This window comes from Tetrahymena thermophila, assembly GCF_000189635.1.
Source record: "Tetrahymena thermophila SB210 genomic scaffold scf_8254551, whole genome shotgun sequence".
Classification (NCBI taxonomy): Eukaryota; Ciliophora; class Oligohymenophorea; order Hymenostomatida; family Tetrahymenidae; genus Tetrahymena; species Tetrahymena thermophila.
In genome coordinates, this window is record NW_002476322.1 from 542,394 (window position 1) to 565,776 (window position 23,383).

The 23,383-nt window shown below is 21.6% G+C and overlaps 5 protein-coding genes across 5 annotated transcripts; 2 read left to right on the forward strand and 3 right to left on the reverse strand. All coding sequences in view use genetic code 6, as the record gives it.

Annotated features, from left to right (window-relative positions):
- Positions 1-1,293: 1,293 nt before the first annotated feature.
- On the reverse strand, positions 1,294-1,827 carry TTHERM_00310410 (coiled-coil vesicle tethering family A protein/ERF4 family protein; the record flags this gene model as incomplete). Its single annotated transcript, XM_001021116.1, has 1 exon — positions 1,294-1,827. One exon carries the CDS (start codon positions 1,825-1,827, stop codon positions 1,294-1,296), a length of 534 nt encoding a protein of 177 aa, XP_001021116.1.
- Positions 1,828-2,538: 711 nt separating this feature from the next.
- On the reverse strand, positions 2,539-8,253 carry TTHERM_00310420 (cyclic nucleotide-binding protein; the record flags this gene model as incomplete). Its single annotated transcript, XM_001021117.2, has 10 exons — positions 7,859-8,253; positions 7,717-7,790; positions 7,236-7,497; positions 7,022-7,169; positions 6,915-6,970; positions 5,973-6,602; positions 5,723-5,920; positions 5,456-5,660; positions 2,815-5,397; positions 2,539-2,754 (listed from the first exon to the last, which is right to left on the reverse strand). The coding sequence occupies exons 1-10, from the start codon at positions 8,161-8,163 to the stop codon at positions 2,539-2,541; spliced, it is 4,677 nt and encodes a 1,558-aa protein (XP_001021117.2). The 5' UTR covers positions 8,164-8,253.
- Positions 8,254-8,874: 621 nt separating this feature from the next.
- On the reverse strand, positions 8,875-14,393 carry TTHERM_00310440 (cation channel family protein; the record flags this gene model as incomplete). The annotated part of the gene is made up of 10 exons (XM_001021119.2): positions 8,875-9,507; positions 9,565-10,256; positions 10,316-10,666; positions 10,728-10,903; positions 11,161-11,306; positions 11,362-11,502; positions 11,558-11,966; positions 12,030-12,069; positions 12,138-13,604; positions 13,727-14,393. 10 exons carry the CDS (start codon positions 14,391-14,393, stop codon positions 8,875-8,877), a joined length of 4,722 nt encoding a protein of 1,573 aa, XP_001021119.2.
- Positions 14,394-17,079: 2,686 nt separating this feature from the next.
- Positions 17,080-19,392, forward strand: TTHERM_00310460 (hypothetical protein; the record flags this gene model as incomplete). Its single annotated transcript, XM_001021121.3, has 8 exons — positions 17,080-17,118; positions 17,174-17,223; positions 17,478-17,567; positions 17,738-17,827; positions 18,100-18,189; positions 18,413-18,502; positions 19,066-19,155; positions 19,302-19,392. 8 exons carry the CDS (start codon positions 17,080-17,082, stop codon positions 19,390-19,392), a joined length of 630 nt encoding a protein of 209 aa, XP_001021121.3.
- A 684-nt stretch (positions 19,393-20,076) lies between these two features.
- TTHERM_00310470 (actin) lies at positions 20,077-22,179 on the forward strand (the record flags this gene model as incomplete). Its single annotated transcript, XM_001021122.3, has 8 exons — positions 20,077-20,117; positions 20,224-20,335; positions 20,388-20,513; positions 20,618-20,773; positions 21,134-21,285; positions 21,344-21,605; positions 21,784-21,957; positions 22,021-22,179. 8 exons carry the CDS (start codon positions 20,077-20,079, stop codon positions 22,177-22,179), a joined length of 1,182 nt encoding a protein of 393 aa, XP_001021122.1.
- Positions 22,180-23,383: the final 1,204 nt, after the last annotated feature.

The following is a 23,383-nucleotide window of genomic DNA, read 5'->3' on the forward strand; positions in this document are numbered from 1 at the left end:
AATACTTCTGATTGATTTTTCGCAAAATCAAGAATTCTAAAAGCTTTTTAATCAATCATTTAGTCATAATCCCTCTGATGTATTATAAATAGGAAAAGTAATATTTCAAAGTGCATTTAAAATAATTTAGAATATGATGTTTTTCTTTCTATTTCTTTTCTTTTAAAAATAAAAATAAAGAAAGATGTTTAAGAATAATATATTTTTTTCTATTCTTTATCCTTTTTTATTTTATAATATATAAAGTAATAATTAATATAATACTGAAATATTACTATTTATCTATCAATTAACTAATATTAAAGTAATAAATAAATAAGAAAGAAATATACTTTTAGGATTGAATAACGAAGATTTAAAATAATAAGACATAACAAAAATAATTCTTGATAAATTAATTTTATTTCATTAATTCTCAATCTATTTTTTTTATTAAATTTGAAATAAAATAAAGAATGCAATTTAAGATTTTAAATTTATTTTAAATTAAATAATCAATACGAATAAAGAATAAATTATTATTAAAAACTAGTAACCTTTAAAATTTAAAAGGTTTTATAAATTTATGAATGATCAAAAAAATAAAAAATTTTATCAAATTTATTTTATGATTCACCTTTTGGTTGAGTGGCATACAAACACCTATTGATCAATTAATTCACATAACATTTTATATAGAAATATTATAATTTATAATTAGTTTTCGAAATAATTTTTAAAAATATTATTGGTTAATTATTTGAACTAATAAAATCAATAAAATGAATAATATTATAAAAGATTATTGTTATATCTAAAAATTTAAAATTAAAAAAAATACTCAATTTTGATATAATTTTTAAATATATATTCCCATGCTTGTGTGAATGAAAATTTTAGGTAAATCACTTATTGGTAAATAAAAGGAGATTCCTTTCATTACCTAAAACCTATTATAAACAAAGTAAAGAAGCCTATTTAAGAGTGTAAAAGATAAAGAATTTACTGCATAAAAAATTTAATAAAATCAATAAGTTTTTAATTAAAAATCTATTAAACTCTAGTAAAAGAATGTTTATTAAAAATAGAAAGCAAGATAAGTAAATGAATAATATTATTTCTTAATAAATATTTAAACTATTTGAAAAATTTAGACAATAAAATTAAACATAAATATTTTTTTTAATCTTTAAGATAATATATTTGTATGAAAACATGAAAATTTGATATTAAGTATCAATTAATAATTATATTTAATATATAATGGTAATTTTAAACTATTTTTATATAAATTTTAACTAAAATTAATTATTTTCAATCGTCTTAAGTGTCATTTGTTGAAATTTAGGATAGACTGTTTTAATCTTTTTTAGTGAGTTCATTTATTTAAATCCAACTGGTAAAGCAGTTTTTTTTTAGTCCTATCTCAAGCCCTTTAGGATTGAAATATTCTTAATTAAATAAATGCAGCTCCTCCTTAACAATGTTTTCGGAATCAGTAATACAAATATGAGGAATTAGATAGGATATGCAGCATGTGATTAAGCTGAGACCTATTCCATAGTAATAGCAATTTAAGCATGGCCAATTTTCCATAGCTGTCTTATTAATTTTTTTAATGATTTAAACTAATTCTTGCTGTGAAACACCATACTTCATAATTTCTTCAGGGTAATGAATTTCATATTAATTGCTAAATCCATTAAGCGCTATATTCCCTATAGCTTTGAATTAGAAGCATATCTTTCCCTTCTGAATGATAGTTCTCTCATCTTTAATAACAGGCACGGGAATCTAATTATGCTCAATTTCTAAGTTTTGAATCATTTAAGAAAGGTAGGTACTCATATCTTAAAGATGTTTTTTTTATTCTTACTTTATTTATTGCAACTTTTTTTAGTGTATAAATGTAAATTGCTGGTTAAAATGAATTTCTTAAAAAGAAGTATTCAACTCTAGTTAACAGAAAGTTGAAAATTCTGAAAACTTTACTTCTACTTCTACAATAATTATTAGAGTAAAATTTATTTTGTTTTTTATGATTTATTTAACAAAATAGCCCAAAAATTATTCTTTTTTATATGTCCAAAAAAAAAAAAATTGAAGTAAAATTTTTTTTCGTTAAAATAAGAAAATAATAAGAACAGTAAAAGTTGTTTATAATCTATTTCTTTTAGCTTTATTCGAATTATTTTAGAAGAATTTTAAGTGAATTTGATGTAAAAATTAACAATAATTGATTTAAAATAAAAAACTAAATACAGTAATAAATCACAATTTATTGGTTAAGAAAAATTCTATTGTTCTATGTTCTTTCGAAGATAAATTGCTTTAACTATTATTGAAAAATAAAAATTCAGTCTACAAAAAAACAAAATTTCTTCTTTTTAATAATAAATAATGAACCAGTAGATGATTAATCTTTATTATATTTTTAGAAAGAAGCTATGCAATTTTTAAATTACGATTATAGTTATTATTTATTAATAATTACAAAAATAGCTTTTTAATATAGAAACATAAAAATATTTCAATCAATAAATAGTTGGTATTTAGACTTCACTAAAATGTTACTTTTTAAAATAATATTTAAGTTTGAAGGACTTATTTACAATCTTTTTTATCCTGATTAGGAATATTTTTTTAGGATGATTTAGCAGATTTAGCCTTTTTAAGAGATTTTATTTTTTATACTTTTTCAAGACAAAACACTTTAAACTCGTTAATGCTCTTGAATAAATCATCTGCCCTTCTATCTAGCCTAGTTACTGTACTCTAATTAATACATTTATAATAATAACTCTTTGCAAATAAACAAAAAATATTGATTATTACCTTTAAATATGGAAAAATGTTATCTAGCTCTTCTGTAGTAAACGAAGGCTCTATTAGACCTATAGGGACATCAATTGACTTATCTAAAATATTTTCTACATATTTTTTTTCTTCTTCTTCTTCATCAATATCAGTTTATACATATGCTGACAATTTCAAATCAATATTTTAATCATTTGAGAATGTATTTTCTTCTTTTTGATAAATAGCATTATCATTTTATTCTTATTTTTCATTTGGTTTACTATTTCGCACAACATTCATAATCTAAATGAGGGCTTTAAAATTTGAGAGATGTTCTTGCGTATTATTCTCATGTTAATTTTAGCTTAATAAGACTGTGAACGATTTGTTGCCTCCCTTATATTAATATTAATTTAAGGGGGTAAGAATTTCATTACTAACTTTGCGAGCATGCTTATTAGAATTTAATTTTTTTTTATTATTACGTGGGGAACTCTATTTTATATTATTTGGAGATTAAGAATTCTAATTTTAATCTACATTAATTTATTTAACAAAATTTGATTTATTTCTATTTCGTTAATTTTGATTTAAATTTATTTAATTTTAATTCATAGATTATTGGTTTTCATTTTATTAAAATTTTGATTCATTTCTGCTTCTATATGACATAGTTTCTATTTCAGCTTATTTCATAATGCCCTGAATTTATGATTGATATATCTTTTTTTTATTATTGGAGGCAACCTTTTTGTCAGATTAGTATTTTTTGTGTGTATTTTAACCAATAGTTTAATTTCTTTTAATATTTTTTACACTATTATTTTCACTATTATTTTGTGTAGTAGTTTCAATTAATTCACCAGAGTTCTTATGATTATTTTATCTTGACTAAGGTTAATAAAGAGTTTCTATTTTTCTAAATAGAAGTTAATCTTATTCTTTTTCACAATCTTAAGTAATTAAATTAATGTCTAAAATATTTTTACTTTTATCAATATTTTTTAAATACTATTAAGAATTCAGCTACTCAATTTAAGTGCTTGGTTGTTTTTCAGCAGCTTATTATTAATTAATTTAGCTGGATGATTTTGAAAAATTTTAACACCAATTAAGTTTGCTTAAGTCTTATTCAATTTATTTACTTTATAAAAGCTAATAGTCCTTTTGTAAATTCTTTTATTAAACAATACTACCTCTTTCATTGATTTATTGAATTGTTGAATTTTAGATTAGCTGCTCTTATGGCATACTATCCAGTTCATTTTTATTTTGATCTTGCATGCTATTATTTTCCTAGTTATTTAAATTTTATAAGAATTTCTTTATGTAAGTTGATTTTTCTTGTTTAAAATAACTTAAATTCTATTATTTTATTTGCAAGTCCTCTAAATCTGATTCAGTTTAATCATTTATTGATTCCAAGTTTATTAATTCTACTTCTTAGACTGATTTTTCTGTTTATTAACTTTGTATTTTTGTTTTAGGGATTAGTTCACTTTTTAAAGATTGCTCAGTAAACAATATTTCATCTTTAAGTTTTTCTTATGCATCTATTTTAGAAGAATCAGTTAAATTATTATTTTAAAACTGAATTTTATTATTTTAATTCTGAGAATCATAATATGAATTTTTAGAAGAGTCTTTTCTGTTAGGGTTTACCTCAAAATATCTCACTTAATTTATACTCTGTTTAGCTTCTTTAGTTTACTCCTCGTTTTAATTTAATGGATTGTTAATTTTTTAATTATTTAGGAAGTCGATTTAATAAATAAATGGAATTTATTTACCTAATATATACATACTTTTATTTTTTTTAAGGGTCTATTTTTTAATTTATTTTTATATGTTTATTTGAGAATATGAGCTTGACTTCATATGTTTAACATTTTAAAAACTGTTAACTTTTTTTTCACTTTATTTAAATAGGCTTTGCTTTGTTTTTTTTAGATCATATCTTATTTAGTTAGGTAAGCTACTTTTATCTGACATATCAGAAAAAATTGAATCTTCCCTAATTAAGTTTTGACGTAGAGTATCTTAGTTATCTGACTTATTTTAAGAAATTTAACTTTTTATCAAGGTTTCATAATTTTAATGTGGATTAATAGATAAATTTATTTAAGCTAACTAACAATTAGTATCATTTTAATTTGCTTATTAATTAGGACTGCTTCCTCCTAATTCGGATTTAGGCAACTGAGAGTAGTCTTATTGAGGAGATTTACTATCATTAGATTATTTTTCTTTTTAAAATTCATCAAACATACCTTATTTTTTTGTAATACTCTTTTAATCATTATTTTGAATTTATTAATTTTAAATATTGCTATGGCGCTTATGCTTGAAAGTTTAGGAGAAGATGTTCATTTATTTGAATAAATTAGTTATGATATTTTCAGATTAAATTTCAGTGAATATTTATTGTTTTTAATCTTCTGAGTTCTTTTCAAATTGATATAATAGCTACATTTTATTGCCAACTTAAACATCTTAATTGTCATCTTCTGATTATACCGATTCAATTTCTTCATCACTGTTGTTATTTGTTGTTTCTTTTATTGCATTTAATTCAATATGTTAAGTCATTTATTTTTCGAAATTTTTTTCTGTTTATTTCTATTTTTAAAAAATAAAATCTATTTATTTTTTTTAAATATTAAATTAATTCACTTACTCGAAAAAAGGATTTTCTTGGTTAATGAGTTGTTTTATAAATTTAATTCTGCTATTCAACCTTCTCTCCTTCAAGCTTAAAAAATTTGTTTCTAAATGAAGCAAATTTAACTAGCTGTTGAAAGACAAATGGGTAGTCTTCTAAAATTTGATAAATTTATTCACTACTGATAAAAAAGCAATACAAATCTGTGTCCTAATCTACTCTAATTTATGATTTAGAAAAAGTTGATAATATTTTTGAATAAAAAAATTGATAAATAAATACACATAGTTAAATCTCGAAGATTTTTTCAGGAGACAATTTTCACCTATAAAAGAGCCATGAGTAAGCTCTCTGAATGGTAATAGCTCCAATTTATCATTGACCTCAATAACTTTTTAGACTATTATTTATCCTTTGAAAATGAAATAAATCCCATTAGAATTGCACAAATAACCCTATACTATCGTGTCTTTTGGAATACTTTTGAATATAAATAAATATAAAGCTTATTAAAAATACAAATAAAATTTACTAAACAGGTTTCAAAGCCCCTATAATTTATCTAGTTAGTGAAACGTCTGAAATATTCCTAAAGAAAGTACTGTACACTGTGACAAATTCAGAAAAATAGAAAACAAACACTTTTGCTTAATCTAATGGTGGAAGATCTTAAAAATACTCTGATTCGAGAACTGTATTAGAAAACTCATATTTACTTGAAAATTAAAAACATTCTCTCATTGTTTTCAATTTCTTGCTAGATAGTGGATACTCTATGTTTTGTTCTCTTTAAATAAGCCATGTTTAAAATTCATTTTCATCATTGCTTTATTTAATTTCTCCTGAAAGAAGAGAATGCTTTATGGCATCTACCAACCCTCCTTAAATATAACCAAAAAGTGCTATACCGAAGAACATGCATAAACAAGCAAAAAACATTTCATACGAAGTTTAGCAAGAGATATCTCCATATCCTACGGTTGAAATAGTTGTTACTATGTAATAAAATCCATTTGTATAAAGAGTTTTGATATAATTTTCAATATTTTCATCTCCTTAAATAACTAATTGTATCCAGCTTGTTTTACCGTCATTAAATTTTCCTAGAGTTATCCATATACAGTTTAGCATGTGTATACAAAATAAAACTTAAGACAATATTCTAAATATTTTAATTTAAAATCAATATAATTTCTGGTATTTTAAAACATAAATTAATTTATCAAAACTTATTAAAAAACTTGATGTCATAGATTTTTTATGTGTAAAAGTTTAAATAACAAAAAGTAAATTATCCTCTATAATTATTTGCCTTTATCTCTCTTCAAAAAGTAACAAATAAAATATTTATATTATAAATATAAAAATGATAAAGTTATTTTCACAAATAACTTATAGCAATTTATTGATGGCTGGTAGGATTTTATAATAAAATTACAACTAATATTTTTTGATTAAAAAGAATAAATCTTACATTAATATATTGTAGGTAAGAAGAGCATACTAAATATTTTTACCACTTCCAAATATCTTTTTTAAGTAAAAATTAAATTATTATTTTATATTTTATTTTTGAATTACTTTAAAAATAAACGATCTCAAGAATTCAATAAATCTACTTCTATACCGTAATCTAAGCAATTTAAGAAGTATAAATCCAAATGAAGTTGTCTTTTTTTCTAATTTCTGCCATGGAAAAATAGCAATAATATCATAAATGAATTCTTATCTTATATAAATGAATGTAAAGTAAGTTTAGTGATTTTTACCATAAAATTATAAAAATAAAATTTACTTCAAGTATAATTTGGAAATTTTTCCAACATTTTAGATTTTAACTCCCTCTTCTATTCTCCCAGTAATAAAATTGAGAAAAATATCAATAAGAAACAATCCATCAAGAAAGTAATCGTATACAATATGATCATAGTTATTCAATTCAAAGCAGTTTCTTATTGGAATCATAATTGGATAGTAGAGCATAGCGATTCCAGTTATGCATTTCCATATAAAATATAAAGAGTTATCAGGATCGATGTAAATCAAATCTCTCTTTTCTGTAAATAAAAAAATATTATTGGAATTATTCATTTTCTAAGATAAAATATATAAGCTCTGCTTCCTATTAAAATTATAGTTCATTCATTATAATATAATAGCCTACTTTCACTTAATATTTATTTTATAATGAAATTCTTTACATGAAAAGTAATTTGAGCAGATTTATTAATAAGTAATAATTTTAAAAAATTTTAAAATATTAATTCCATATTTACTTATTTATAGAGCTTAAGATTTATCGCTGCCTTTTTGATATGTCTCCAATCTTTTGAATAATGTTTTTAGTGCCCTAATTAAATTTAAAATAAAGTTTGCAAAAAAATATGAAATTTTTAAATAAACTAAATATTTTGTTACGCGATTTAAAATTTCTAAGCATTATAAACATCTTTAATTGCATCCCATTTTCTACTTTTCTTTACAACAGAAGATAATCCTTTAGATTCATTCGATTTTAAAGATGTTTTAAATGTACTCTACTTTTAAGCTCCTAAATTTGGAGATCCATTTTTCTGCTTAACAGTAGCACTTAGAGTTTAATTCTTAAGTAAATTGCTCGAATATGTATTATCTATTGGATAATCTTTAGCTGTAATAGGTGATGCCAATACCTCTTTCCCTTCTTAAGAATAATCACTTTTTGCTTGTCTAAATAATTGCATCTCTACTATCTTTTGAATATTGAAGAGTTAATTAACGTTTATCAAAACAATTATTTGGTAATAAACTAAATTACTATTACAATAATAAAGAAAATGTTATGATTTTAATATAAATTAAATTATAAGTGAAAGATTAATATTAAAAAGACAATTAATTATTAAGAGATCCAATAAATATTTTGATATAAGTTCATTTATTCATTCCATCAATTAATCAATATTCATACTTATAATCAAATTTTCTATACTCAAGTAAGATAGGTTTGCTTGCAATTTTACATTTCTAACCAATATAAAAAAATAAATATTCATATAAAAACTAATTACTGATATCAAATATAAAAGGCCATTACAGTTATTCTTATTTATTTAGTCAAGTTAAAATTAAAAAAAACAAAATAAAGTTTACATTTAGGTTTCTTTAAAATATAAAATCAAATTTGCTTAATTAATATAATTAATAGCAATATCTAAAACTTTAATATAAAATAACAAACTTAAAAAAAAATTTTTTATTCAAATTTGATCTAAATATGTTTAATTAATAAAAATCACTTTTTGTGATATAATAGTGAGAAGTTATTTCTTATGAGGGATCTAAGTATTTAATTTTAATTATTTTTACTCATTTTTTGAATAAAATATAGAATTCTACAAAATTTTTAAATTGATAAAATAAATCAACTCTGATTAATTACTATGTAATTTATTTCATTATTATAATTTAAAAGATATTTAGAGTTATTTTTTTTCTGGTTTGAAATTAGATGAGGGTGGTGACTCATTCTATGGTACATTAATTGTGATTACTCCTTTGTCTTGAGCTACTTAGTTTTACAAATTACTATTTTAGTTACTATTATCTTAAGGTATGCAATTACCATAGAAGCTTTATTAGTTGCCAAAATAGTTAATTGTTCCTGATTAATGATTGTTATAAAGCATATTTCCTTAGGCTAAATTTAAAGGAGTGTCCATAAAAGCCTTTTTTCCAACTTAGCTATTACCGTTCATTTTCATAGTTTTAAGTGTTTTAAAAGTCTTAACTGATTTATTGTTTGCATATATCTATTCTTATCTCGATTTGTATATTTTTTTAAAAGATTTCAAAACCATGGAGATGTTGTTCCATGGTAAATAATGAACAAATTCACATTGTTTCTCAAAATCCATGATACAAAACATTAAATTCTAGTCTTACTAAGAAGAATATTAAGATCCATTTTAGTTTTTATTGATTTTTTCTGAATAATTATCTCTGATTGTATTTGCAAATTTAGCTAACTAAGTCAGTGAAGGCTGTATTAATTTGGATTGATCTTTTGTCGACTCCTTTTTAGATAACTAATGTAAAAAAATAAAATATTAGCTTTTATAGATAATAATAACAATGATAATTACTTTTCCTGTATTTGATCTAGATAAAATATTCCTCTCAGATAATTTTTTACTACTATTTTTTGCAAAGCCTTTACTATTTAATGTTCCTGTTCGTTAAATATTGATACTAAAATCCTAGCTGCCTTGCTGTTTAAGCTTTGATGATCCTTGGTGAATTGAACTTAAAACAGTTCCTTTTCTTTTTGAATACTATTGTTGTAGGGCAAGAGAACTCATTGAAGAAGGGTTATTATCGTTTTAGCTACCTTTAAAATATGTTTCTACATTTTAACTTAAGTTATTAAAAGAAGAAGGGTTTAAAGTTTTATGTCTATTCTAGTATCTGCCTGTCGGGCTTGGAGAAACTGCTTAGCCTTATTCATGGCCTCTGTAAAAAACACTCTTTTATTGATATGCTATATCTTCATCTGCAAACTATTAATTAAATTCATTACTATTTTATTGCCTATTATAATGTTAATTTGATTGTTTTCTTGGTGGATTAACTATATTTTCATCTCTATTAGCATTTTAGTTATTTTTATCAAGATTACCGCTTCTAGTAATTTTTTTATTATCATTGCTGTCATCATCATCGTAGTCTTCACTTGATTCTTCCATCACTTTAGAGGTAGTTCCTGAAGCCTTAAAGTTATGTTCACTTGGCATCTTTATATATAAAGATTTTTCTGTCGGAACATGTATTTATGAATCTTTTTGTTTTATATTTTTATGTTTTACTTAATTTTGTTATTTTTCATCAAATTTTTACTTAAGGTAGACATTTTCTAATAGGATTATTGATTTATGTTGTTATAAATTTAGTTTGTTGCTTAAGAGTGGTCATTGTTCATAATATCTTCATAATCAGCAAATTCTTCTTCGTATAAATCATCATCTTCTTCATCATCATTATCATCATCGTCTTGTCCATTCCTTTTGCTCAAAATGTTTTTTTGTCTATGAATTTATAGAGAATAGCAATTAGGAACATCTGTTTCTAGAATAAATTTTCTGTCATCTTGTTCGTTGTATATTTTTTATAATTGCTCTTCTGATAAATTTTTTTCTTCAGAATCTCTAAGCCTGATACGCAGCATTCTTAGTGCGATTCTCAAATCATCTTCAATTAATTACAAAAAGGATATCAATTAATTTACAGGAACATATTTAATTAATTTTACAATATTCTCTTTTTACATTGAATCTTTAGTATTAAAAGTTTTTATCTCTTTTTTTACTGCTAGGTGGAGCAGCTTCTCTATTTGTTTGAATTTACATTTTTGATGCCCATTTAGAAAAATACGGTTTGACCCTGGAAAAGTTTTCATCTCTTTTTTGAGGATCTGAATGAATATATCTTAAATAAAATAATTTAAATTAAAATATTAAATTTGATTAAGAATAATAATGTATAGAATGTTAAATAAATATTAAGCATGGAATTAAAAATAAGTGTTTAATACTCTAAACAAAATACTAAAATATTTATCACTGATAACTTGATTTACTTTTTGATTGTTTTTTTAATATTTATTATTGCTAAAAATTGTTAATAAATATAATTGAAATGATTTTCGTTCTCAATATACTTTAAATCAAATATTAATCAATTACCTTCTAATATGAGCTTCTTTATCAATTTCATAATGTAGAAGTGGGCAATTATGGACTTAGTGATTATATCTTCCACATCCACTGCACATCACATCAAGTTTTTCATCACTGAAATTAATACTGTCTTTCATTGAGCAATAAACTTCCTTTTTAATATAAAAACTTTTAAAACATTTTTCATTTGTTTCTATCTTATTTTACAAAATCGTTAGGAAACTATCTTATCACAGAAATAAAGTCTTCAAGAGTACAATAAACAATTTAAGAAACATTAAGGCTTCTAGCTGCGTTTTTACTGGTAATGTTACCAAGAAATTAGAATTAGCCAAAATAGTCGCCTTACTTTTTTTATTTGATTAATTAAACCAGTCTTAAAAGTAATTAAAAGTTATTTTACTTTTAAGATGTGAAGCATAAGGTCTTTATGCCCATTTTCTTGCAAATCTGTGTAAAGTTCAATTTCTCCACTTTGAACGTAAAATAATCTTTGGTCCAACTCGCCTTCGTTGTATAAAACCTCACCAGGTCCTAAAGTTTACTCTCTCATATACAAACTTAAAGTTTTTAAAAACTTTTCACTAAATTTCCTGTTAAAAAGCTTATACTAAATTAAAATCCTGCCATAGTATTCCTTATATACAACGTCTCTTAATCTTTTAGAAAGAAGGTTAAGTATTTCATAGCCTTTTTAATGACCAGCATCTGATGATGAATGGATGTACTCTAAATACTTCAAAACCTTTATTTGAGTTTGTTTTGTTATTTTTCTCCTCATCATATAATCAATTATTTCTTATTTTTATTGCCTTTGTATATTTTTTTAAATTAAAACTTAATTTTGTACATTAATCTATAAGTTAGTTAGTTACCTGTACTCAGCACTTTTTCTCGCTATTTCTTAAAAGATGCCTATTAAAATAAATAATAGATAAGATAAATATCAAATTTTAAGAATATATCGTAAATATATTTGTTACTTCCTATTGTATTGATAGCATAAGCAAAGACACCACAGCTTATAAGTTACATGATGATTACATAAACTCTTTCAATCAAACTGTATGGAACGATATCACCAAAACCAACTGTTATCATAGTTGTAAAGGCAAAGTATAATGCAGCTATGTATATTTCAATCCAAGATTTATGGAAAACGTTTGTTTTGGCAATCCAGGTTTCTTATTCGTTAGATTGGTAATTCAAAATAAGCTTAAATCCACAGGCAAAGATGTGAGCAACATATAAAATGATAAAACATAGCTTAGTTAGCTCAAAGGTTGTGGGGAATTTGAATTATATTTAGAAGCTTTCATCGAAATCGTAAAGAATTTTAAATATTTGATATACTCTAATAATAAAAACTAAAGGGATTATACTTGACTAATCTAAGCAAATAATAGATATTATATCTATCCAAAATTTAAATTTAAAATATCTTTTTATAATTAGTTTCCTATCAACAATAGTTGTCCCTTGACTAAAATAAGCTGTATTGAGGTTTATTATCATCTCAAGCATTAATAAGTATGGTACTATTCCTATGAATGTAGTGAGGTTTTCTGGTTCATGAAAGTCTACTGCATTCGAAAAACAAACTTTTAAAGGAATGTAAAATGTTAAAAAGAGCAGAATTATCAAAATTGAAAATTCAAAAATAAGCAAAGGGAGCGAAGTAGGCTAAAAAGCATGAAAAGGAGACTTGATATCAAACAAATAATATGAAAGTTTTGAAAATATCTTTGTTAAAGTATTTCGCTAACCTAGCCTTTCATATAATCCACCAAATGCATTGTCTTTGATAAGTTTAAAATGCTTCTTCTCAAGCATATATATGTTTTTATATTTTCTTACAAACCTCATAATTTAAAGGAATTTATAAGTGAAATAAAATGCTTTTAAGAAATTTCTTTTTTTGGTTTTATTTTAAGTCCTTTAACTAATTTAGCTTTTATCAGAATTTCTCCTTTAAATTGTATTATTTTGATTCGAGTAAGTTGCTATTTAAGAAGGTGAAGGTATTTCCAATAAATTACTACCTCTCCTCATATTTCTAGAGTTCAGCTAATTTCCATTCCCTACATCTAATGTTTTAATGTCAAATTGATTAAAATTTAAACTATTTGAATTCAAATTTTTTGGAATAATTGCAGCATTTAAATTTAGAGCGCTATCAGACTGATGTATGCTAATATCCTTATTTTTAAGAATACTTGCATCAAAATCATTCCTATCTACATTTTCATTAAATGCATTGCTTAAACTGCTCTTGGCATTGTTTAAATCCTAAAGTATTTGCCCTTTTCCTAAGTTACTATTTAGTTAAATTTATTAAAGTTCTACAAAAGATTAATTGTTAGATGACGGATTACTTCCTTTTATTTTATCGTTTACTTCATTAAACCCAATACTGTTTTTAGCGATAGTATTCTATGCCGAAAAAGCTCCTTTAATAATTCATTAAAAAAAATATAAATATTTCAAATTTTCTAAGTCCTTTATTAATTAATAGTTAATATAATATTAATTTGTGATATTTGCTTCTTCAATAACTAAATTTCATTTTTACCTAGCTAAGAGCTAGAGTTCTGTTACTAATTTTCTGCTTTTGTGCTACCATTTATTATCACATTTTTTTTATTGCTCTCAATTGATACTTGTCCTATTTCTGTTTAGGATTTTATCTTTTATTACTCACCTTATAATTACATTTTTTTTTAAGAGGAGTCAAAATTATTTTCAAAAGCCGTGTTAGATTTCTACTTTTTGATTCTCTTTTTAATAAAACCTGAAATTTCTGCCTTATTGTCATTTATGTCATCCACATTATCTTAATCTCTGAATATGAAGGATTTCGAAGTAAGAGATGGTGAGTGGACTTCTTACTATTCTTCATCTTATTGCTTAACTTAATCTGAAAGATCTGAATTCCTATGTTGAACAAATAATCTTTTTCTTTACTCAGCTCCTCTTAAATGATTGTGATCTCCGCTATATGTAGGCACTGTTTTCATATTTATCATATTTTACTAAATTCCATTAGAGTTCTATATTTATCTAATAAAAGGGCCCTCTAAAAAAAATGAGTGCTTATCTTCATCATTATGATTTAAAGGCATAATACTTTAGCTATTTTCTGATATAGGAGTATTGGCCTAAATTGAATTATAATCAGTTTTATAGCTCCCTATATTAGAAATTTCATTTTTATGGAATTTATTTTTATAATTATCCATACTTGAGCTTTAAAACACTAGTGTGCTTACTCAATAGCTATGTTTTAATTTACTACCTTTTTTAATAAATATTTTGTAGCTTTCTAAAATATATTCAAAACTACTTAAATAGTATAGTGCAGACTTTGAATTTTGATATAAATTTTGCAAAAATAATTAAATTCAATTTATTGTTAAAGAATTAATTCTTTGTATATTTTACTGCTAGCTAACATATACATTAGCAATTTTTGATTAATTCCTTCATAAAAAAATTTATAACCCTTAAAAAAAAACTTGTAGAATAAGCATGAATTGCATACCAATAGAAATTAGTTTTCATTCTATAATTTACTTAACAAATATATAAATAGATAATTAAAATGAAAGGTAAATATTATCTTCTTTACTATATTAATAATTTTTTTTGTTACAGAGCTTATTTATCTTTTTACACAAATTATTCAAAATTTATTCAGACATTCACATAAAATTTTATTTTATCAATTTTTTTCAAATTTTATTGTTCCATTTTTGTAAGATTTCTTAACTAAGATAACTCAAGGCAAATTACATTTATTTTACTCAATTAGAGAGATACTAGTTTAAATTTTAAGAATGTAATTTAATAATTTACAATATCAATTATTTTTTTCTCTAATAATGTTTGATGGATGATACTTGTAAACATCAATTAATTTTACTATCCTAAAATTACTTTATCTTAATTAAAAAATTTATTTTTAAAATTACTAAAAAAGGATTATTAAAAAAAATTAATGAATATAAATACATTAACAAAATAGATATAAAATTATGAAAAAAAAATAATAATAATAAAATTTAAGAATTTTCATTTTTTTCCTTATTTTTATTCTTAATTATAATTTTCGTTCATTTTATTGAGGTATTTTTATTTCTTACAAAAATTATTTATAAATTGTTATTTATTAATTAAATCTAATTTTTGAAAGCAAATTTAAATAAATTTAATATCAAAAAATGGCTGAGTAACCTATCAATGTTAAAATATTTAATTAAACTATTTATTTAGATATAGGATTAATAGGCTAAGTAAATATCTATAATTTGGTACCTCTAATTATTTTTTTTAAATAATAATTACTAATAATTTAACCTTATTAATTAAATAATTTATTTATCAATATCCAGGCTTAATAAAGCAAGTGACATTTGAAAAAAGCATTCAAAACCTATATTTTAAGTCTTCTATGAGGGTATTCATTTAATTTACACTATTTTCCTTAAATTTTTATTAATAATTGATATTCAAATAATTGAGGTATAATTTTCCTAATATTATTAACCCAAATATTTGAATAGCTTTATTTTATCAAAAATCAATGGCATAAAAATTTTTTTTTCATTACTTCATTCAAAAATAAATAGATTATTTGTTTGTTTCCATTAAAAATGAAAAGAAAAAATTTATTTTCTTCACTCAAAAAAAGATTAAGAATTATTTTTTTTTAATTCAAAATTAATTCGCATGATTAGATTCTAATTTTTAACTTTGGATAAATATATCCACTTTTGATCATTAAAAAAGAAAACGAGCTTAAAAAAATATAACTTACATAAAAAATATTTGTTACTTTTATAAAATAATAATGAATGGATAACAAAGGAATGCTAATTAATATGTCTCAAATCTAATATTGGTACCTTAAATTAAAATAAGAAAAATATAACTAGGTTATATTCATAAGTATAGTTAAGGATGCAGATTTAGATTTAGAAGATTTTTAAAGTAAAAGCAAAGCTTTTTATAAACTATTTACAGATAAAACCTTTTTTTTTATTGGGTTTTTTACCTAATACGGTATTTAAAATTTTCAAAGATTTTTTTTCTAAAATTTTTCGCAAATAAATATTATCTAGAAAATTATTTTTAAACCAATAGTTTTTAGCAAAAAAATTTTTCCCTAATTTTACCATTTGTCATATTCATTGATCGTTCCATCTTTCATTTAAAAATAATATTTGAAAGATTAAAATTAAATGAGTTAATTATCTTTGCAGGAGTTACATGGATAATGCAAATTTTAGTAAATGTAATTGTGAATAAATAACTAAAAGTTTACTATTACCATGATTTTAATAAATGGCAAAAATAATATCTTGTTAATGGTAGTTTTTAAGTAGATATCTCAATACATATGAAATTTAATTTATGTTAAAAACTCTTATCAAGTAGATATATCATTTTCTGTAAAAAATTAAACAATATTGATGAATCATAAATCAGAAAAGACATATTCTTGAAAGTAATAAAAACAAAAAATTTGAGATTAATTTAAATTAATATACATATGAAGCAAAAGAATTGAATATTTAAACAGCCCGAAATTTCATTTTTTAAGAAATTAAAAAAATTATTTGTAAATTTAAGTACATTTTTTTTACCTATAATCATCATTGATTCCTACTGTATTTTTACGTATGCTATTTGATTTAGTACTATCAATATTTTTTAATTAATTTTACAACTATCTAATTACTATTTCATAAATCTTCTTTAAAAAAATTTAATAAAATTTAAATTTGATTTTTCTAATATTTATTTGTTATTTTTATGCAAATAAATTTAATTTAAAACTAAATAAATTTCTTAAAATATATGAAATTAATTAATTAATTAAATTTTTATAAATCAACATTCAATATTTTTGAAAATAAAAAATCAATGAATTAATAAAAACATTTTTTCTAAAAACTAGAAGATGTAGTTATTTTTTTTTTTGAATATTCTTTTTAATTTATTTTTATTGATAAAAAAGTTTGAAAACTCTTAGCTTTAGTCTCATTAAACTCTCCAAATTCTTCTTAAGTAAATAATATAATTATTATAAATTTTTTTTTTCATATTTATATGTCAATTAAAGACAATATTATATTTATGATATCTATTTTCATCTATTTATTTTCTTTTATTTGTAAGAGTGTTTTTTAATAATTTTAACTCGTATTTTAATGTGCAATTTTGCTTTGATTAATTTATTTCTTATTATTTCATGTTTTTTCTTCATTTCTCCCTTATAATTAACTAATTAATTATATAAATTTTCTTCTATATTTTAAAAGTGGAGAAGATTTAAGTGAGGAAGATGTAAAAGGTTTAGGTTTTGCTTTAGAAAAGTGCACTAATCTGTCAAATTTGGCACTTGGTCTTGGGTAACATGTTTTATTTATTTATTTATTTATTTTTGTTTGTGATATTTTTTAGCATACAAATGAATTTAAAGTAATAAAACTCTTTAAATTTATTTATTAGCTTTTATTTGATTTATTTTCATGTTTATTGTGATTGTGTATTTTGTATATTTTCTTTAATATTTAAAAAGTGGAAGTTCAATTAATTCAATTGGAGTATCAGACTTAAGTTCTGGTATAGCAAAGTGCACTAATCTCTAAAATTTAATGCTTGATCTTAGGTAAAAATTGTTTATTTATTTTTGATTGTGATATTTAAAATTTAAAAATAAGTTTATAACAATTAATTATTATGTTATTTATTTTTATTTGATTTATTTGGATTATTTATTATGTTTTTTTTCTTTTTTTCTTTCTAATTTAACTTATTATTAAATTTTAAACTGTTGCTTTGATTATTAATTATTACATTTCTTATTATTTCATATTATTTCTTCATTTTTTCCTTCTAGCTAATTAACTAATTAATTATATTTTCTTCAATATTAAAAAGTTCGAATTAAATTGATGATATTGGTGCATCGAGATTAAGTACTACTTTATAAAACTGTAAAAATCTTTCAAATTTGATGCTTGATCTTGGGTAAAAACTGTTTTATTTTTTTGGATTGTGATATTTTTTAATTTAAAAGTAACCTTTTATTTGATTTATTTTCCATTTTTACATTGATCATGTTTTTTTTCTTTCTTAATTTAATTCATTTTTTTATGTTTCAACTTTACTTAGATTATAAATTCATTTCCTATCATTTCATATTATTTTATTTCTAGCTCACTAATGAATAATACTTTCTTCATTTAAAAAGTTATAATTATTTAAGTGAATAAGGCTAGTCATGGTTATTTTTAGCTTTATCACACTGCACTAACCTCTCGAATTTAAAGCTTTGTTTTAGGTAAAGATAATTTTTTGTTTTTGATTGTGAAATTTTTTAATATAAAAATAAATTTATATCAATAAAACTCATCTAATTTATTAATTAGGTTTGTATTTAATTTATTTTACTATTTTATTTGATTGTATTTTTTTCTCTTAATTTAACTAATTTTTTCATTTTCAACTTTTGGTTTGATTGTTAATTCATTACTATTTATTTCACATTTTTCTTCATTTTTACCTTCTAACTAACTACACATTGTTAAGACACAAAAAAAAATTGGCTGATTAAAATTAAAAAAAATATTATACTTTTGAAAAATATTTAAAAATATATGATTTACTAAATAGATTTTTAGCTTTCATTAAACAAAAGAAGAGTTAAAGAAAAAATAAAGATAAAAAAAATGAATTAGTGTATAAATAATATATTTATTTTTAGTTTAATTTTTAAATAAAAAAATAAAAATATTTAGCAAATCTTATTTAAATTTGCAAATATAAATATTTTTTTTATTAGTAATTACAAGCTAATATTTTTTATTGAACATGAACAAGATATTTTCTTCAATATTAAAATAGTTATAATTTAATTGGTAATAAATGTGCTTTAAGCTTCTGTTCTGCTTTAGCAAAGTTGAATAATCTCTAAAATTTGAAACTTGATCTTGTGTAAAAACAGTTTATTAAATTTGGATTATGCTTTCTTTGTATTAAAAATGAATTTAAAACAAAAAAAAATTTTTATTTATTTATTCTTTTCTAATTTAAAAATTAAATTTGAAATAATTTTGATTCATAATAATTAATATTATTAGTGGAGGTTTAATAAATAGATCACAAAAATTCAAGTTAAAGAGCAAGTGCTTTAAATCAAGAAGATTGGTTATCTTTGAAATAAAATTATGATTTAAATAAATCATGAAAATTTAATTAATAAATTTTTAAATATTTAAATAAAATAATATAAAATGTTTTTTTTTACAATAATATTTTATTAAAAAAATTTAGCTTAGAATATTACTACTTTCATAATTATCTTTATCTTTATAAATATCATAATTTTGATAAGTTAATAGCTTATTAAATAAATAAAATTTAAAAAATAGAATTTTTTTAAAATATTTGCAAATTAAACATAAAAAACATAAAATTATATAAACCTAACAATGAAATACGATACATATTTATTAGCTTTTTAATAGGTTGAAAATTGATTTTTCAATTTTCAGGCATTAAGTTCTTTTTAAAAATATTTTTAAAATGATCTAAATAAAAAAATATTGATTTTATAATTATTTAGAAAATAAATAATAAAGATAAATATAAATGTTGGAATTAAAATGTTAATAATATATAAATATTTATTTATTTGTTTGTTCATATTAATTAGTAATCATTTTAGATGAACTATTTTTATGATGACTTGTTCAGACAATCTAAGTTAATCAGGTTTAGATTAGCAATATTGATAAATAAATAAATTAGAAAGATAAGATTAAAATTTATCAAAAACAAATTGATTTCATAAGTCTTTTAATAATTAAATAAGTAAATATTTATAGATAATAAATTAGATAAAGCAAACATAAAATGTCAAATCCTGTTCCTATAGTTTGTGACTCTGGTACTGGGTAATAAAGCTTATATTAAATATATAAGAAGCAGTTTAAATAGTTTAAAAACAAATAGTATTAGGTTTGCGAGTTAAATAACATTATTAATAATATTAAAAATTAGTTATATCAAGATTGGGTATGCTGGTGACAATTTTCCTAAGTATTCAATTCCTGCTATGATTGGACGTCCTATGTTGAGATTTAATTAAAAAATAGATGATGTTGAATTAAAAGTAATGTCTATTATTTTAAAATATCAATATTCCTAATCACGCTTTTAATCAGGAAATTATGATCGGAGATGAAGCAGCTCCTTATCAAGCAATGTTAGAATTAACAAAACCTGTAGAAGAAGGAACTGTTAAAAACTGGTAAGATATGGAACTTCTTTGGGATTATTCCTTTAAAAAAGTAAAACAATATTAAATTTATTGGTTATATTTATGAATAATTGGAGACTTATTCTCAAATTTGCAATATTTATGGCGACTTTTAACTTTATATGAAATTAATAGCTAGGAGCCGAAACAAAAGGAAATACTGTATTGATGACTGAGCCTGTCTTAAATCCTGCTTAGAATAGAAAGAAAATGGCAGAAGTTTTATTTGAATAGTTTAATTTTGGAAGAATGCAAATTGGTATCTAAGCTTTGCTTTCTCTTTATTGCGAAGTATGTATTTTATTTTACAAATTAAGGGTCAAACAAACAAAAAATAAATAAACAAGCATTATTTTAATGCTGCACCAAACAATTTTGATCAAAATAAAAGATTCAATAAAGAAAAGATATGCTTGTTATTTATTTTATCAAATTATTCCTTAAAATATATAGCTATAAGCTATTCCCTTATTCTTTTTAATAATTTTTACCTTAAAATTTTTTATCGTAAGGAAACAAATTTTGTTTGTTTCTTAACATTAATAAATGAATGAATGAAAGAATATGTTTATTTAAATGACTAAATTCATTTATTAATTTAATATTTTAAAATCAACCATATTGATTTTATTTATTAAATATTAAATAAAGGGTCTAACTACTGGTATGCTCCTTGACTCTGGTGATGGTGTCACACATTGTATCCCTGTTTATGAAAACTTTATTTTACCTCATCTTGTTAAAAGAATGAATATAGCCGGTCGTCATATGACTGAATATTTAATCAAGTTACTTTTCAGAAGGTAAAAAACTAATAATATAAGCAATGTTTTAGTGATTTCATAATTTTTATTTAAATAGAGGATATGCATTCAACTCAACAGCTGATTTTGAATTAGTTCGTGACATCAAAGAAAGACTATGCTATGTTAGCGGAGATTTAGTTGTAGATAGAAAATTGGCCAATGAAACTACATGCCTTGAAAAGGAATATCAACTTCCTGATAAATCATATATTAAATTAGGAAGAGAAAGATTTGAAGCTGCAGAACTTATATTCAATCCAGCCTTTGATGGTCATGCCTTCAATGGTGTTTCTCATCTTGTCTTTGATGCCATACAAGTAATCAAAACTTTTAAAATTATTTCTCTAACTTAATTAAAAATTGGTTTTAAATGATTAAAATATAATATTTAGAAACTCAAAAAATAAAGTTTTCCATACATTATTATTTTAAAGTTCATATAATAATTTAGTTCATTGAAATTTATTAATACTTTACTTGCTTAAATAAATAAAGGCATGCGATGTTGATTTACGTAAAGATATGTATCAAAACATCTTAATTTCTGGTGGTACTACTATGTTCCCTGGTTTCCCAACAAGACTTCAAAATGATGTTATCAGATTATACAAGACAAATATTTTAAAGGAAAGAAGCTACAAGGATGCAAAAATTAAAATTAAAGTTATTGTAATTAAGCTTATTAAATTTTAAAAATATTTTGATTTAAATATTGAATTAAATATTAATTAGGATCCTCCTATGAGAAAGTATAATGTATTTATTGGTGGTGGTGTTTTAGCCAAAAACATGTAAAATATTGACAAATATTGGGTAAGCAAATAAGATTATGAAGAATTAGGAAAAGAAAGAGTTATAACAAAATTCTAAAGTTCAGGATTCTTTTAATGAATTGAAATATAAGTTTAAACATATGAAATATTGGTGTTATATATTCTTATTTATGATATTAAAGTTATAGTATTTGAATTTTAACAAAACCTTTAACACTTTCCAATTCTCTTAAATGATTCAAATAATATATAAATTTTTTATTTTATCTTTTAATTTCTATTCAGTATTCTTAAAAATATGATTTTTTAACCATTAAAAATAATCTTTCTAATAAATCAATATCCAAATTGTTAATATGTTAAATGAATTAAGTAAAATATTCTCTAACTCTAAATTTAGCAATTAGTAACTTAATGATTTCAAAATTATTAAAATTTTAAAAGAGTTAAACAAAATATTCTGTCATACTATTAAATAGCTAAAATTAATGATATCAAATAAAAATTAAGTCTACATTTTTTACTTAAAAGTTTATAATTATGTTTATTTATTTATTCTTCTTAAAATTTTATTTTTTATATTTTCATTTAAATTATTTTATAAGATTAAGAATCAGTTTTTAGACTTAAATTTCATTTTTATTTGATAAATAAAAGTAGCAAAAACTTCTCAATTAAAAATGAAAAAATGATATCAAAACGCAATTAATTTTTTAGATATTTAAATATTGAGCAATATTCTATGAATTGGTAAATAAGGAATAAATTTTATTTAATTTATTTATGTAAATCTTCAAAGAAAAATAATTTATAACTCTCAAATTATTTTTTAGTTTTTCAAAGATGTATTTTTATTAAATTATCTTTCAAAAAAAATAAATTGTATTTAATTTAAGATCATTTCATTTTTTAAGTAAATTAACTAGAAAATTTTTTTTAAATATATTTAAATTTTATATGAATAATATTATTTTTTACAAATTTCTTAGATTAAGCTTTTTTTAACTTTGAAAATATAGATTTATTACTGAAGTTTTATATGGATTATTTAAATAATAGAAAGTAAATAAATTATAAAAATTAATGAATAAATATTGTTTCGTTAGCCTATTTTTTATTTTTAAATTTATCTTTATAGCTATTTGCATCTTTTGAAAATCTAATTGTAAAGCAATTCAAAAATCACATATTTTATTTTGTTTGCTTAGAATAAATTTATACTATTTAATGTATTACTATCTTAGTAATGATAATCTTCTAGTTAGCTTTAGTACTAATTTAATAGTTTTCATAAATAATGCGTATTGGTATATTAAATTATG